Source organism: Micropterus salmoides, unplaced genomic scaffold (assembly GCF_014851395.1).
Source record: "Micropterus salmoides isolate LMB-PRFRI ecotype aquatic unplaced genomic scaffold, ASM1485139v1 Ms_hic_scaffold_12, whole genome shotgun sequence".
NCBI classification, from domain to species: Eukaryota; Metazoa; Chordata; class Actinopteri; order Centrarchiformes; family Centrarchidae; genus Micropterus; species Micropterus salmoides.
The window spans coordinates 22,041,741-22,059,806 of NW_024040263.1; the positions used below are offsets into that span (position 1 = coordinate 22,041,741).

Genomic DNA, 18,066 nt, shown 5'->3' on the forward strand with positions numbered 1-18,066 from the left:
GGAATTAATAATTATTAACAAATCTTGGGAATGGGAACTATGCTGCATGATGACCCACATTCTGGTTAGATGGCAGGGGAGAGAAAAGAAATGCAGAAGGGGCAAAAACGCATGGCTGCATTTGGGTGAGTGGGAAAGGGACTTTGATATATTTCTGAACGTTCAGGCAGTTGTGACCTCAATCCCGAAAAAGAGATGTGTGTGTGTGTGTGTGTGTGTGTGTGTGTGTGTGTGTGTGTGTGTGTGTGTGTGTGTGTGTGTGTGTGTGTGTGTGTGTGTGTGTGTGTGTGTGTGTGTGTGTGTAGGACACACTGTAAAAACGCATGCGGACACAGGGCTGAAACCACACTCGAGACTGGAGGCAATAAAATGCAAATGGGAGTTCAAAAATCAATTTGGACTCGCAGGAACCCATCCTGCCCCTGCTCAACCAATCCCCAGGCCACAAGAGGTAAATAAAGTGAAACGCAGTTGATTACTAGGCAGACGAATGCTCTTGTCATGCTAAATCCGCTAAAGCAACTCCAAGCCACAACCGGCATCTGCCATGACGCATAGCAACAGTGCAGAGGAGGGATGGTGGACAGACTGGGGGAAAGCGGAAACAGAGATGAAGCAAAAGGTGAGTGAGTTTGAAAGGAAAGGGGATGAAATAATAGTGCAGCAATTTGCCCTCTTCAAGCAGCACAGACATAAGCACATGCTCACACACACACGCACGCACGCACGCACGCACGCACGCACGCACGCACGCACGCACGCACGCACGCACGCACGCATGCAGAGTTCACTGGAGTTGAGAGCAGGGGGCTAGCTGTGAGGCAGGGCCAAGAGACTCTGGGAGTGAAGCCCATCACTAACACACAGATTAGTTCACACGTGCACACTGCCTTTTAATCTGCTCCACTGACAAAGGTTGGAAGAGAGAGAGAAAAAAGGAAGAAGTCGAGAGACAAAGAGATGGAGTTCATGAAGGGGGGGGGGGGGGGGTTAGTGGGACAGAGGGGGAAAGAGATGGAGGAGGGGGGCATGCCTTAAGGTGCACTGTAATCATAACCACCTAAAGGTGAGACAAGCAATGTAATCAACATCTTCTCTTTGGCGAATCCCTCAGATCCCTTCAGAACACACACATCATGTGACTGGAGTAGTACCCACATCCTGATCCATCGGACCAAACCTTATTTGGGGGCATTTTGCCATTATTTTTGTTAGCGGAGGAATAACATGCGACAACTGATCCTAACTGCGGACCGTGTCACGGTCAGTGTCTTAAATCCCTATGTCACCAGGACGCCCCATCTGTCCAGCTTTCCTTCCATTCATCTCTTCCTGAATCCCACCAACACCCTGCGCCACCCAATTTCACCCTCCCACAACCCTCACTAGCCCTGGGTGACTCGAGGGGTAAGGGAAGAAGCTTTGGATTAAAACTCCTAAAACAGGTCTGGTGTAAAGCCAGGGAGAGCCAGCCAGATGTTGGCTTTTGGGGGCAGGGAGGGGGTTGTCCTCTCAGACCACATCCTCTTTACAGCTGTGGATGTGTTATAATACATCCAATAGAGGGTGGGGGTAGGAGTGGAATCCTAATATTCTACAGCAACCTTTATTGCGCAAACTCACATTCATGTGTCGAAACACACAGAGGCACACACTCACTTTCTCACTCACTCAAGTGAAACTCACTAACTTGCTAAGCAGTGGTGTTTCCCCCCCTTTTCCCCCAGCTGAACAGCTAAAAATAGAAGCCATAGTCAGATTTAGCCTAATTGAGTCTGTCTTGTGTCTTCAGCAAGGATCCAATTTTGCCCCCTTTATTTCTCTTTCTCTTTCTCTCTCTCTCTCTCTCTCTCTCTCTCTCTCTCTCTCTCTCTGAGTGGAAGGTGAGTGAGTGGTGGTGTGGTGAACGCTGCGTTGAGTGAGTTTCCAAACTTTTCATATGTTTATGTGTGTCTTTTGTCTCTTTATATCGTGTTAGTTGAGAGTTTTTTGTCTGTTGTGGTTGTGTTTGTTGGTGGCGTTGCTTCCAGCCTGGCTGGGCAGCATGCCCGTTGTAGATGTGGAAGTGGATTTTGTGAAGCTGACACGCCGACATGCAGTGAAGTTGGTGCCGGCTGTCAGCTGCTCGGTGGAGGAGGCGAGTTTAGCGGTGGGAGAGGTGGTGGGTTATGGCAGCATTAAGTCTGCCTCCCGCATGAACGGAGCCATTGTGGTGTTTTTAGATCATACTGACAAAGTAAACGATGTGGTAGAAAAAGGGGTAATTATTAAAGATACTTTTACCCCGGTTCTCCCTCTGGTTAACCCTGCCAGGAAAGTTACCATCTCCAACGCTCCCCCGTTCTTAAAAAATGAGTTATTGTTAAAAGAGCTATCCAGGTATGGACAGGTGATGTCCCCCATCAAGATGGTGTCCCTGGGCTGTAAGTCTCCATTGTTAAAACACGTTGTTTGTCACAGAAGACAGGTTTTCATGGTGCTAAAGAACAACTCGGCAGAAATTAATTTATCTTTTAATTTCAATGTGGACGGATTTAATTACATGGTGTTTGCAACTTCGGAAACCATGAAATGTTTTGGCTGTGGTGCAGAGGGCCATCTAATTCGCTCATGCCCGAAAAACTTTTAAAAGAGCAGGGAAATGTTGCCGCGGCGTCGGCCGCTGCCGCGGTGCCCAGCGCGGCTGCCGCTGGCGCGGCTGGTGGGGCTGCGGAAGCTGCCGCGGTGCCTGGCGGGGCTCCCACTACTGGCGGTGCGGCCTTTTCTCCCGATACCGGTGGCGAGGCCCCCGGTACCGATGGGACTGCGGCACCTGACGCAGTGCCCGGCGTAGCTGCGGCTGATGCGGCCGCGTTGGAGGATCCCGGTAGATGTTCCTTGGCCAAGGAAGTCGCTGAGAGATTGTCTGATAATAAAATCATGTCCAGTGTGTCTAATGCTGAACTGCAAGAAAGAGAAAGCGGACAGGGAGACACAGAAACAGAACTGAACATTGACCAGGGAGAAAATGAGAACAACAGTGAACAGGTGTATAACAGTCAGCTGAATGAATGTTCTCAGAGCAGCAATATTTCAGTGTGTTCTGACTTTATTGAGGATGAGGATATATCTGATGAGGATCTAATGAAAATCGCACAGAAGAGAAAGAGCACAGAAAGTGTTCAGAGCAGAGCTAAAGTTGCCAAAGGAAAGAAAGACAGAAAAACACGCTCATTAGAAAACAGTGATTTCACACAAGAGGAGGGGAGCAGCAGCTACACTTTAGCTCAAATACAAAAGTTCCTTCAGGACACTAAGGGTCTCAGGCTGTTGAAGGTTGAGAACTTTTTCCCAGACCTGAAACTGTTTGTCAGTTCAGCTCAACCTCTTACCAGAGCTTCAGGAGGTTTTGGTGATGAAGGCCTCACAGAGCAGGAGATATATCGCCTCAGAAAGCTGATCATTAAGGTGAAAGCTCAAATTATTGGTGATGATGTTTAAACAGCCTCTTCTCTTCTTTTTCTTCCTGAAATGTTTGTTTTGTGTTTCTTTATTATTTTTCTCTCTCTCCATGGGTCACTTTAAAATTGGCACTTTAAATCTAAATGGAGCGAGGGACGCAAAGAGAGCTGCCCTTTTTAAACTCATGGAGTTTAAGCAACTAGACGTACTGATGGTTCAGGAAACACACAGTAACTCTGAAAATGAGAGTCAGTGGAAGAAAGAGTGGCCAGGGCAGGTTGTTCTGAGCCATCAGTCCAGCTGCAGTGGAGGGGTTGGGCTTTTCTTCTCCAGAGGTTTCCTGCCTGCATCTTGTGAGGTAGAGGAAGTTATTGAAGGCTGTCTACTGAAGGTTAAAGTTCAGTATGAGAATATAAAGATGAATCTGATAAATGTCTATGTCCCATGTAATGCTGCGGAAAGGCTGCACGTACTGAGTGTTTTAAGCAATACTGTCAGAAAATGCAGTAGTGATGAGTTTTTATTCTTGGGAGGTGATTTTAACTGTACAGAGAATCCACAGCTGGACAGGAATCACCAGGAGCCTCACAGGGCCTCCTCACAGAGCCTACAACAGCTCATAGAAACACACGAGCTGCTGGACGTGTGGAGGAGCTTTAATAAAAGTCAGAGACAGTACACATGGAGTCACTGCAAAGAGAATGTTTTATCTCAGGCTAGATTAGATCGGTTTTACTGTTTCAAGCATCACATCAATGTCTTTAAAGGTTGTTTTATTAACCCTGTGGGTTTTACTGATCACTGTCTTGTTTATTGTTCTGTTTTTATTAAAAACGTCAGATTGAGCAGTGCTTATTGGCATTTTAATACTGCACTGTTGCATGACAAAGCCTTTAAGTCTGTTTTTGAGTTTTTCTGGCTCACTCACAGAGAAACTAAGGCTGATTTCAAATGTATTCAGCAGTGGTGGGACTTTGGAAAAAGCCAGATTAAACAGCTGTGTCAGCAGTACACTCGCAATGTCACCAGGGACATTATCAGATCTTTGAAGGATCTGGAGATTGAAGTGGTAGAACTACAGGGTCTAGTAGGGGCCACAGGAAATCAGGGACACTTAGATTCCCTAAAATCTAAAAAGTTGGCTTTGGCCAGCCTGCTGGGTGTGACAGCTCAGGGGGCTCTGGTGAGGTCTCGGTTCCTGGACGCCACACAGATGGACGCCCCGTCACACTTCTTCTTTGGTTTGGAGAAGAAAAACGGGCAGAGAAAGATCTTTCACTCCATTCGATCCAGAGACGGAGTTTGCGTCTCTGATTCCTCTGAGATCAGAAAGCACGCAGCCAGTTTCTATAAAGAACTGTACAGGAGCGAGCTGACAGACCATCCAGAGGTAGAAGAGCTCTTCTATGCTGATCTTCCTCAGGTCAGTGATGAGCACAATGTAGAGCTGGAAGCTCAGCTGTCTCTACCTGAACTGTATCGTGCTGTGATGAGTCTGCAGAGTGGTCGAGCTCCGGGGATTGACGGCCTTCCTGTGGAGTTTTACAAGTCTTTCTGGTGTGTGCTGGGACAGGATCTGCTGGAAGTGCTTGGAGACAGTTTGGAGACGGGTCGTCTGCCTCTGAGCTGCAGGAGGGCAGTGATCACTCTGCTGCCAAAGAAGGGTGATTTGCAGGAGCTGAAAAACTGGAGGCCTGTGTCGCTACTCTGCTCGGACTACAAAATCCTGTCTAAAGTCCTGGCTTCCAGACTCAGACAGGTGATGGGGTCTGTCATTCACGTTGACCAGACCTACTGTGTACCCAGTAGGTTTATCAGTGACAATATCACTCTGATTCGAGATGTTTTGGAAGTCTCTAGTTCATTGGCTGTAGATACTGGTCTGATTTCAATAGACCAGGAAAAGGCTTTTGATCGGGTTGAACACCAGTATCTGTGGCGGACTCTGACTGCCTTTGGTTTCAACCCACGTTTCATAGCCAAGATCCAGGTTTTGTACTGTGACATTGCGAGTGTTCTGAAGATAAATGGAGGCCTGAGCGCTCCCTTTAGTGTACAGAGGGGGGTGAGGCAGGGCTGCTCTCTGTCTGGCATGTTATATTCTCTGGCCATTGAACCTCTGCTTCACAGACTAAGGTCTGCTCTCTCTGGTGTCTGTTTTCCTAAATGTGACATTCTTTTCAAACTGTCTGCATATGCAGATGATATCATCGTTCTGGTGAATAAGCAGAGAGATATTGATGTGTTGGGAGAAACCTTAAATCTGTATGGCCTGATATCATCTGCTAAAGTGAACTGGGTGAAGAGTGAGGCTGTGATGGTGGGAGAGAGGCTGAGGAGTCAGCTCAGTCTGCCTGGAGGCCTCTTCTGGAAAACAGGAGGGCTGAAATATTTAGGGGTGTTTCTGGGAAACGAAGCATCTTTGAAGAAAAACTGGGATGGAGTTTTGGAGAAGGTCAAAGGTCGCCTGAACAAGTGGAAATGGTTGCTGCCTAAAATGTCTTTTAAAGGTCGGGTTTTGGTTGCAAATAATTTGGTTTCTTCGGCTCTGTGGCACCGTTTGGCCTGTGTTGACCCTCCACCCTCTCTCCTGCCAAACATACAAAGAATATTAGTGGATTTTTTCTGGGACAAGTTACACTGGATTCCTCAGAGCATGCTTTTCCTTACAAAAGAGGAAGGAGGGCAGGGCCTGGTCCACTTGGCCAGCAGGGGGGCTACTTTCCGCTTGCAGTTTGTCCAGAGACTCCTCACTGGGCCTGCAGACCTGGTGTGGAGGCCACTGTCCTACTGTATTCTGCAGCAGTTTGGTGGACTGGGACTGAACTTGTCTCTGTTTTTAATGAACTTAAAAGGTGTGTGCATGTCCTCTCTGCCTGGGTTTTACCAAAGTGTTTTTAAAGTATGGATGTTGATGAACAAACAGAGACAGGGACACACTGACTCCTTGTATTGGCTGCTTAAGGAGCCTGTTCTGTTTGGAGGACGTCTGGACTGTCTTGGGGGGTTTTCACCCACTCTGTTTGACAAGCTCCGCACTGCCAGGATCTCCACGCTGGGGCAGGTGGAGGAGCTGACCGGACCTCGGTTGGACCGTCCTGCTGGTCTGGCGGTTCGTCTGGGGCTGAGGTCGAGCCGCTATGTCAGTCTGTTATTGAGACACTGGAGACATCAGCTGACGGGACACGAGGTCTCTCTCCTGATGGACTATAGAGACGGCTCTCTGCTGCCGGACGACACTGACCCATATCCTTCTACCACTCTGTCTCCTGACTTGACCGATGTTTCGGGACCTTTACTGGTCAACTCTGCTGGGGTGTCTCTGAGTGATGCCACAGGAAAGACACTGTACAGACTGTTGGTAAAAACGCTCAACAAAAAGACACTTAATGGACGTAGCGACACCCCCTGGAGGACTCATTTGGGTTTAAGCCCTGATTTTCGACCTGCCTGGAGGTCTCTGTATAAACCCCCCCTGACAAAGAGACATGCAGACCTACAGTGGAGAATCCTTCATGGAATACTGGCTGTAAACTCTTTTGTGTCTGTGCTGAATAGGAATGTACAGGACCAGTGTCCTTTCTGTCTGCAGAGGGAGACCGTGTTTCACTGTTTTTTAGAGTGCACACGTCTCATGTCTCTGTTTGTTTTGCTGGAAAACATCTTTAGGGGTTTTAAAGAGTTTTTTACTAAACAGATTTTTATTTGTGGTTTTAAATACACTCAACAACAGAAGAACAAATGTCAGCTGATAAACTTTGTCCTGGGTCAGGCTAAGATGGCCGTGTATGTGAGCAGGAGAAAAAAGGTGGAGACAGATCAAGCCGTCAATGTGAAGATGTTGTTTGTGAAAATGATGAAGTCCAGGTTATTGTTAGATTTCAGTTTTTACAGAGCAAATCAGGACTTAGAAACTTTTTTGTCAGTGTGGGCTCATGGCAGGGTGCTGTGTTCTGTCCAGGCTGATCAGCTGGTGTATGCTGATGTGTTGACGATATAAATGTATCGTGTGTGAGCGAGTAGCGACTAATAAAAGTGTGTTTTGAAAAATCAAAATCTCTTTCTCTCTCTCTCTCTCTTTCTCTCTCTCTCTCTCTCCTTAAGGTACAGATTACGTTGGCTCAGCTGCAAGCATGACAAGCTGCTCCAGGAAAGAGGGAAGAAAAACAGGAGCATTTCTTCCTGGAACAGTATGTGACCGTGGCCCCATCCATTTGGCCCACAGTGGGCTCATCACCAAGCCCGACACAATGCCATTAGTGGCACAGGTTGAACAACACACTACGTGGGAGGTACTGAACACTGCAGAATACCGCAGTACAGCCTGAACATACAGTCCTTATTTCAAGTTGATTAATTTGAACACCTACAAACAAACTGATTTCACTGAAAATGTTCCCATTTCAGGACAGCCCGTGCTTTGACTACGCCCGTATGGCCATGGGCCCTTGTTATGCATGGCTACAGGGTCCGTCCACAGAATGTGGTGCGGACGCACTTCGGCAGGATAATGGCACAACAAGAAGGCGCCAACATAACAGAACAGTGACACGAGATGAGTGAGGAGTGAGCCTTCAAATACCAACAACCAATCCCCTGTGATGGGCCTTCTTTACACCTGTATATGGCTATTAAAAAATCTCTTGAATAATAAACTCAAACATTGATGAGCTTAGGTGAATGGTTTATTGTATAATTTGTGTTGTGATGCTTTTTACATTGTCAGTAGCTTGCATAATCATGTACACACATAGTGAGACTTTTTTTAACTTTAACTTGTATGTTATATGTTTGTTGAGGTTTATGTATTTTTTGTCTGTTTATTGTATGTGGACCCCAGGAAGAGTAGCTGCCACATTAGTCGCAGCAAATGGGAATCCGAATAAACGAATATGTCCACTGAACTGTACAGGTCTGCAGTCCTTGCATCAAAGTTCTCACTAGGCACTTCTCAAGCAGCTGTTATTAATATGAGATTATAGCTTTTGATACTGAAATTACAGAAAATAACAAAAGATTTGTTTATTGTAGATAATAATAAATGAGAGATGCTACTCTATAGAATATGCTAATTGTTTAAAAAAAAGTCCTCAGTTCTCTTTACTGGGAGGTTCTCGCTGTAAGTGGCAGCTACAGAAGTGCTCAGCTTATATTAACAGGATGCTAACATTGCAAAAGGTCTGCTTAGTCTTACTTTCTTTCATCCTTTAGCAGTGCTTCGTCCCCTTTGTCACTTGTGCCTTTCCCTCCAGTTTGGCTCATTAGGAAGTCAGAAAACCTGGTCTATTTGATCTACACTGTTTCTCTTTAGGCTTATGGATTTTTCAATTTCTTGACATAAAAAGCCAGTGCCTCTCTTGAAAGATATGTGACTGAGAGTGCCAATCTGCAAAAACGTTCTACTCTTAGAAACCTGGCAAGCCAGCAGCCAGGTGCACACAAGTGAAAATGCAAGTATCCTGTCTTGAACGTAAGGAGTAGGTGATTTCCTGTCGTGCAAATTACACCACCTAAATAAGGTAATTCTACCATCTTATGAGACAAAATAAATGAAAACTATGGCCGCCTCATTACAGCTGGGCACCTGCCAAATTCCTCGGTAGATGAGGCAGACTTGTTGCCACAGCCACAATTGGTCACCATCTCACTGTTCTGGTGGCTGGTCCCACCCCGACACTGGCTCACGTCTCACTGTGTTAATTACAGGACCGAAATGCTCACTGTGCACACACTGACACGGTGGGAGTCTGGATCAGGCTTGCGTGCTGTTCAAGGCTTCCTTTAGTCAGGTATGTTTGACCTATCCCACCGCTCATCCCATCAGCCTGTCAATTACTTCCTCGTCCTCTGACACAGTCGTTTGCTAAGCCAAAGTCAAGCTGGTGGGGGCGGGGGGCCTTAGCACATGTGCATGCTTTAGTTGGGCTCACCAGACCAAAGATCAAGTCCCTTAAGCTGCTTTTCTGAGCCAAGAAAAGCTTACAAGTCGTCACGTTGGTCAGAACAAATGGTTTTAGGCCCTGTAGCAAAGCCTGCGAATAGGTTACACTCACTGGGAAGACAACAGAACTGGAGACTGCGAAAGCAATTTGGCTTTCTTCGCGGAGCCTCAGCACAGCCAGAGAAAATGTAGCACAGGCTTATTCATGTTTGACTGCTCATACAACCATAAGGCTGGAACAACAGTACTGAGTTTATAGCCCACTGGTTAGGATGAATGGAAATACTGTACACAAGGGGCTTCAATCTCAGCAGAGATTCGTACCATTTGAAAAATGTGAAACCTATTTCAGTGATATTCAGTAGTTTTCCTGTTTTGCTTGGAGTTCTTGTTACTTTAAATACTGTCTATCACAAGGCCTGTAGCTGAACAGAATACAGAATCTTGTTAAGCCATGTAAGAGGAGCAAGTTCTAAAATCTGACCATATATTCTGACAAGCTTATGTACTTTGCATCAAGAGAAAAACCCTTTCATACTGACTGACACTTCCGGACGGGAGCACCCACACCAATCCAAAGTTGATCGCAAATGAGCTGTGACTATCATCATTTACCATTTTACATACCACTGAACCAAAACAACTCCACCTCACGGATGCTCCTTACATGCCACCCAAGGACAACAGGCTCCGGACTCTAATGGGTAAGACAGAGCCTTTTTAATATTCCAAAAGCACACACTGAAAGGTGTTTAACCCTCATTGTTCACTTAACTCCCCTCATAAAGAAGTGGCTAATATTGCTTCCACTGCCTGGGCACTGTGGGGAAAATAATTAACTGTGTGTATTATTATATTATGAATAGGTTGCAGTAGAGGAGGAGGGTAAATGATAAGCGATTCTTGTCGATTTATTGTAGCAGGTAAAAGGCTGTTGTATTGATTATTCATAAACAGAGTCATCATACAAGCGGGAAGAAAAAAAAACATCAGGTTGAATAGATTAAACACTGAGGCATGGAATACCTATTAATACTTTAAAACAACATAACAAACAAGGATCACCCAACAGCTAACCATGAGCAGGGGAATGTGTTATTAACATCTTTGAAAAAAAAGGGACTAATATGCGGAAGGCTGTGAGATCGAAGCGGTGGAACTGCAAAGTATCGGCATACCAACCTTTTACTGTTAAACCTACTATAGCAGTGTAATTTAGTAGTGACATGTGGAAGTGAAATGGAACTGTTAGGTACACGATCAAAGCGCCAGAGCCAACATGTTATCTGGTCCCACCGCTCAGTGTGAGCATCTGGAATGTGTTTTTTTACCCCCTCTTTCGGTCCCTTTTATCCGCATCCTGTGGTCTCTCCTGTCACGAGTCTGCTCGTCACAGAGGTTATCAAGACCTGTGGTAGCCATGCAAGGCAAATCGTCTCGCCAGTGGCAGATAAACAAGGTTGATAAGTGTTGGCTGCCTCCAATTTACATGACTTGGACGTCTGCTGAGATGGAACGAAAGCTGCTGCTGTTGTCGAATCATGGTATAAGCCTGACACACTAGGGTGAACAACTATGCCTGATATATATAGCTTACAGTGAGGCATAAGCTTAAAGGGAATTGGATTAACTGCTGGCAAAAAAGGGGGGATTATAAACAATTCTGACTTTAAGTGTGCTTTGAAAAAAAATGGATTACCATTTCAATTTTTATCCCCTTTCTTTGCTAATGGAAATTCAAATTAGCCTTGTCCTGCTCAACTACTAAGCGACAACACCATGCTCACTGTGTCGAGGTGAAAACAAAGACAAGAAGATTTTTCTTTTTTCTTTTATCCGTTGGTATGCTTCTCTCAATCTGAAACTGAAACATGCACTAACTAAGGTGATCAAGGGCTGTAGCAGTATCACAGGTTCTCATCTCGTATATGATTAATATGACAAACAGTTGTTAAAGAAAGCAGAATCTATCCTGTCTGACAGCACCGACTCCCTGCCCCTAGAGTTTCAGACCCTGCTTTCACGGTCGCACTTCAAGTACTCACTAGCCAAAACTAACATATACAAACACTCATACCACTTCATACCCATTTTACTGCTAAGCTCCAATAGTAAAAGGTAATATCAGTTGATTACCCAACCATGCTGATAAATATTACCTTTATCTTAATGGTACTAAAACATAGAGTACTAATGTATTCTGTGTTTTTGCTTCTCCTTTTTGATATCTGTGTGATTTTCAGAGGATATTGTGGTATCTGTTTGTTCTTACTGTTCTTACTGCTACAAAACAAATTGCCTCTCTGAGGACACACTACTTGAGAGGGGGGGTGAAACAGGGTGTCATTATCTGGATTTGGTACAGTGGTGTAGTACAGGACGGCTTGTTCCCAGCCTGCTCTGCTCTGCTGCCACGCTCTCTCCATGTCTGCATTGACCAGCAAGGTAAAGCCAGGAAAAGCAGGATTCAAGTTTCAATGAATGTTGTACTCATGACGGGAACAAAAACATGTTGATGGAAAACTAGTAGTCTCTTTGTAGTCTCTTTTGTTTACATTTGGCTACATTTGTTTTAGTATGCATGAAGTTTAATTTCACTTAATTAAATGATCCCTCTAGTGGTTCATAAATCTGCAGTGACCTTAATTCAGTCCTATGCCACCACCTAAAACTAAGCCAGCACTGATTCCTTCCTCTCTGTCATCTACAGGCTTTACACTAGTCTGCTCTGATTGGCAGACATATCTATAGGCCATAAATGGCCATAGGAAGAAGCAATACTACAAAGTAGTTGGCTGCAAGAATGTGGAAGGAGTGACGGAAACAGCCTTCACACAGTGTTGTAGGAACAAACATCCGAGCTGGCAAATTGTTTTGAAATTTTTTTATGTGGGTGGATCACAGCAAAAATCCACACGGGTGCCGCAATCAGTCAGCCGACCGGCTGGCCTTGTGTGGCATCACATATGAGCACCAAGATGACACATCACTCTTGTCTATATTTAACTCACTGGACACCTCTCCTTCCAATGTTCCCATCCTTTTAGAAGAGGCTACCAGGGAGAATGGTGAGAAACAGGCAGAGGTGATATGTAATTACACTGAATGGATCCAGCCTCCGACATCCTTTCGTTGTACAAACACTCTCAGAGATAATGAAATGGAAGGGACCCCCCCCCCACCCATTTACCATAAATAGCCGCTCTTATTTATGGTGTTGAAGGAAAACTCTTACAGCTTCACTCTTTAAGCCTGCAAAGTCACACAACATAAACACCAGCAAGCACCCTATGTGGGTGGTGAACTCAATCTGATAAGGGTTTCTAAGAACCCAGTGTTCAGTCTCTTCCAAAGTCAGTGTGGTAAACCATCAAAAGCCAAGGTCTCCCTGAATACCTCGCATTTCTTCCATGGAAGATACTATCTTATCTATCTTAAATGCAGAGATATAGCGCAGTTTAGAAATATGTTCAGGCTAGAAAGCTACTGAAAGGATGTTTTGTTCAGATATAGGGCCGACTTTGTTGCCACTACGACATACCAATCAAAAATGAGCTTTGCATCAAAACAACTGAACTTTTGACTCCCAGATCAGCCTGTGTGCACCCTCGCCTGCCCATGTAACTGAAAGGCCTTAGCACAGCAACCAAACTGTTGCATAACCTAAAAAGGTGCAAAGACTATGTGCACGAGAGGGGGGAACAGGGGGATGAAAAGAGAGTAAGGAACGTCCTAAACCCACAACTGGTTCACCCCTTGCTTTTGGTTTTAAGGAACTGTTGACGTGGACCTGCTTACTTGAAGAAGCAAAATGAAAGTAGGACATGATGGGCTTGTTTACATGTCACAGGGTGTGTGTTCTGTGATTTAAAGAGGACTTTTTTTCAATCTAATGCCAACTCACCTGTTCTTCTCCAGCTCATTATGTGTGGACCTGCAAAGACAGAAAAGAGTGTTGGTCACATGAAGAGCAAATATAGACTTTTGCATACTCAACATGCAAAGAACAGAGGTGGATTTGTACAGTTTGTCGTGTAAGGGAAATGCATAATAACTATATGATTTATATATATATATATATATATATATTAATCCCAAACGAGACCAACTCTAGTGCCCAGTACACTGGAGTCTTTACACCAACAAACGTCATTGTGACAGCCAGGCATTCCCTGTGGCCTCTTCCTCAATAATGCACAGCACAACTCTGGGAGTCTGTGCGTGTGTATTTCTGTGTGTGTGTGACACTGCAGTCCCCTTTGCTCACCAAAGTTCACACTGTGCACAAGTGAGTGTGTGTACGCATGTGCTGTTGTTAAGTGTGAGCAATGAGCACGAACGAACACACAAACATACGCACCCCGTGCAGGCAGCAGTCAGTGTTCAGTGCTCTGTTAATAATGTAAAGTGAATCAGCTAGTTCCTAAGAGTCTCTTTGTGTGGCAACATACTGAAGGGAGACAAGCCCTCCTCCTGACGCTTAAATGGCCAAGTTCTCATCCACACAAACTGCACTCCACCTCGCCTCAAGGGGCATCGTTTTTTAGGGGGGGGGGGGATGATGTGCTCAACCTCTCCTGAGTCATGTACACGGCACTTCTCTATATTGTGGGTTATCAATACTGCAAAACGCTTTCCTGGTCTGTTTTTAGCTCTGCTGACAAGACTGCCATCTTGTTAATACGGAAGGAAATAGAGGAGATAAGAAAATGGGGGAGAAAGGAGGTAGAGAGGGATAAGGCAGAGGGACTTCCAACTGTCCAAGGCTGCAGTTCAGTCTGTAAAAATTGTCCCTGCCTCAGAGGAAATTATTTTAAGTTGAATTATTTACACCACTAGAAACACCATGTCTCTATTTGACTACATAATTGTTCACTTAGTTGGGTATGCAAGACTGTGGCAGTATACAGTATTTGATTGACAAGGTCTATGGACAGATTGAGTGGCTGCTATCACAGCAAAACACAGGGTTCACATGTAAGCTTGGTCTGGGCCATTTCCTGAAAACCTGTGAGAGACTAAGTGCTCACACGTCTGCTCTTGACAGGTTTCAACTTACATATTCTACAACCCTGCAGTAGTCCTGCATGGCTGTGCACTGCAATTTTAAAAATAAATTTACAAAAACTGAGGAATGTAAACCAGCTTGATCTCTTCTGTTTTGACTACTACCACCCTCATACATGTCATCTTAAAAATGGGCTTAAAGTTCTAAAATAACTTCTCTATAGGGAAAATTAATAGTCATGTCTTCTGTTCAATGCAGGCATACATATATAATTACTCTCTAATGGCAGTGGATCCACTGATTTCTGTAACCGTTTGTGAGTCAGAGCCATAGTTTTGCTAACAGAAAATGAACACTTTGGAGTGCATAATTTGCGTCATCAGCTGTCACTGTGCTTGCGCTGTGTTTGTGTTGCTTGGAAACCCTCATCTCTATCTGAGCATAAATTAAATATAATAGAAATATTAATGATGATATCAAAAAACATCCAAATTTGAAAAGCTAGTGATAATACACACATTTTAGGGCATTACTGATGTTATATACACTGTCTGTTACTTTAAAAATAACACATGCCCTGGTCCAAGCACCCCACAATCACACACACACACACACACACACACAATCTTAGTATGGCCTCTCATTCAGAGAGATCAATCTATGTCCGATCTGTGTCCACTCGCTTTAGGATTTTATCATCACAAACCCTTTTCCCTGTCTCCCAAATCAGATTTATGTGTGTCTGGAGCTCAACAACAATGCAATACAGATTATAAACTGGCTGGAGGCCGCACATCATTGCGGCATAGCGCCTTCTGTAGACATGTACACGTAATGTGTATGCGTGTGTGCATGTATATGCAGAGTGGGTCAATGAGATAAAGCAGCCCTACTATAAACAGTAGGTAAAGAGAGGACAGAGTCAAGATAAGCCCTTCACTTTAAGCCTCAATGCGCTACAGAGAAGGTAGCTATAGAGCAAACTCGTGCCGGAAAGCAAAATGTGTTTAAAGAAAATGCACTGTTACATTTATTCTGTATTCTGATGGATGGAGCCCTTACTCATGTGGACACTGTAATCTGTCATGGCGAGGTGTCGAAAATGGCTTACAACATTGACTTATTTGCAAGATTTCTCTCACCTATGCGGGCAGGAAATAAATAAGACTGTTGAATAAAAGTGCCTATCTGTGAGCCTGACAGCACTAGGGAAATTAAAAGAATACTGTTTTGATGGTTGGAAAGGTGTGCTATTCCAGTGGGAATGAACTAGACTGCATCACAACATGAGGCTGAGAAATGGCGTTAAATGGTAAATGGTGTTACTTCACTGTGTGAGTTGTGAACATGTCTCTGTAGACAGCAGGACCATTGGTGTAGTTTTTTCTCAGGCTTGTGAAAATCTGTCTAAAGTGCACCCTCCAACTCCTAAAGAGCTGTATTAAGGGCCAAGATGTTTTGTGAAAAGCTTTTCAGAGGATTTCATTTTACAGTAAATATGACATTGTTCTGAAACATCATTATTCTATGTAATCACAAAGAATGTCCCCGTTAGGACTAACTCTTTGGAAAGCTTTATGAACACGGCCTCAGACCTATATCTGATCATGACTGTTGCCATGCAGAAGTAGGCAGCGTTCTGCGCTCATGAGTAATGCGCAGTTCCTGTTTGTGGCCCGCTCTTGCATTAATATTAAAAGGCTCAGAGAGAGAGAGCAAGAGAAAGAGAGGGGCTTGCGTTTGATGTATGACTGTCAATGGACAGCTTAATATAAGCAGCCTAGAACCAAGAAAAAAACACAATGCCAGTGGCTCTTAACTTGGGCTTCTCCAACTACTAAATGCAAGTTTCTGTCATCAGTGAAAGCATTGTGCTTGACAAGTGCCTTAATCTTTGAAGCAGCAACTGATGTGATTATCAGACGGTGTTGCATCCAGATAAACAATAGAATAGATTAGGCCTACATGTTCCACAACACACATCAAAAGCTTGATGTGTGTCGTGGAACATATGTTTAGTAGTCTGTTCTATAAACTATAATTGTTTATGACATATATTAAGGTGAAACAGAGCATAAAGATTACTTTAAACATCATTAGTGCAGAACAAATCTCGATATATTCACCTTTGGATGTCTGCAAAGAACACCATCCATAAATAGCTGTTTTCCCCCTTAGGGCAAAAGACTAAAAAAAAATATCCCTCTCTCCCACAGTGTAGAAGACATTGAGCTTTAGAAACAAATGAGCTTGACTACCACCAAAACCTACAACAATAACTCACATTAAAATAGAGCAAAGGCCTATGGGATAATTTAAGCAGGGGGTTGAGGAATGGGAAACACAAATGACTTTTCCCGTTTTACAGACGTCACTTTCACCACGATCCCTAAACACGGCCACTGCAGTCCATTTGACAATCAGCTGATGAAAAGCTCGCAGAGCTGTTAGCGCGCTAAACCCCCTCCCCACAAGCCAACAAAACAGCGGTATGGACGGTCACGTGCACGTATGCATTAAACACGTTCCTACACGTTTAGGGAACATCTTTTTTTTTTATAGATATGGATATGCTCGCAACAGCATTCACCCTTTGGTGACAGCTCGCTTGTCTGCCAAACGTTGCAACAAAGCCCTGTCAGCGAGTGTATAACCACATGTAAAGGACAGTTTACAAGCTGAACGTCTATCTACCAGTATGCAGCGTTAACAGTCCCCACAGTTCACCGGGGACCGCACCATGAAAGAGGGAGCAGTTTCTTACCTGTTGTGGTTACTGCTGAACTTCTTATTTCGGAATTTCCTTTGCCTCTGGTAGTTTGTGTTCTGATTTGACGGAAACGTCGAAGCATATCCGTGTTCACACTCTGTTGAAAGAAAGATAAATGTGGTTAACAGTTAGTGGAGTTTAGACACTTTCTTTCTGTCATCCCTCCGCCACAGACCTAAGGTTGACGTACAGGTAAAACGTGAGTGACTCTCTGCAGTGCACGGGTAAAATTAGCTGGCAGCACTTCCTTTTTTGGTGTTCATTGCGAAAACAGTACTGACCGTTTACTATTTGAACAGCAGTAAACAGGGCAGATGTTAGCGCTGTCACTTGTGTCTCAGCTTAACACACATTTCAACATATAGCCTATTTACCTCGTTCTCTCCTTTCTAGATATTCCGCAGCTTCCAATAACCGTTGGATATTGATTAGCTGAACAGCCGTCATGGTTCCCTGAGGCTGGCGTCAGCTATGCTGTCTTCAGTTTAACGTGATGTTAGCTTTGAGCAGCAGCAACGAAAGGCCGCTGTTTAAAAACAGGGAAGACAGTACATTTGTTGCCACTATGCTGAATGCTAATTTTTTAAAAAAACGTTGTTATCGTGCTCGGTGTCTTCGCTGGCTCATCGGCAGCCTTTGTCGAAAGAAGAAGGGGGGAAATTTGCTGGCAAGCTCCAGCCAATCCTTGCCAGGTTTCGTTGTTAGAAAATGTCAAAACCAGTGTATCAAAGTATTAAAAGTCCGTAGGAAACACGATATTAAATGTTTACAAAAATGTATATAAACTATATAAAAGTTCCCCGAGGGAGGCCAGAGCCAGCAAAGTGCCTGCTGCTGCCCGTTCCCTCTCCTGTCCTGTTTGTTTACCTAGCTGCACAGCTGAGAGGCGGAGACAGCGGAAGAGAG

General features: G+C 44.5%; 1 protein-coding gene across 2 annotated transcripts in view; it reads right to left on the reverse strand.

The window, feature by feature from the left end:
* Positions 1-18,066, reverse strand: part of mxi1 (max interactor 1, dimerization protein) — a 38,600-nt gene that overhangs the window by 18,484 nt on the left and 2,050 nt on the right. The window contains exons 1-3 of one of the 2 annotated variants that reach the window (XM_038713963.1): positions 17,535-18,029; positions 17,155-17,257; positions 13,287-13,316 (exon numbers count right to left, since the gene is read on the reverse strand). In XM_038713963.1, coding sequence (XP_038569891.1) covers positions 13,287-13,316; positions 17,155-17,257; positions 17,535-17,607 — 206 coding nt within the window. In that variant the 5' untranslated portion in view covers positions 17,608-18,029. Of the gene's footprint in view, positions 1-13,286; positions 13,317-17,154; positions 17,258-17,534; positions 18,030-18,066 lie in introns of those variants that run through there. The other variant, XM_038713962.1, reaches the window with a different exon arrangement.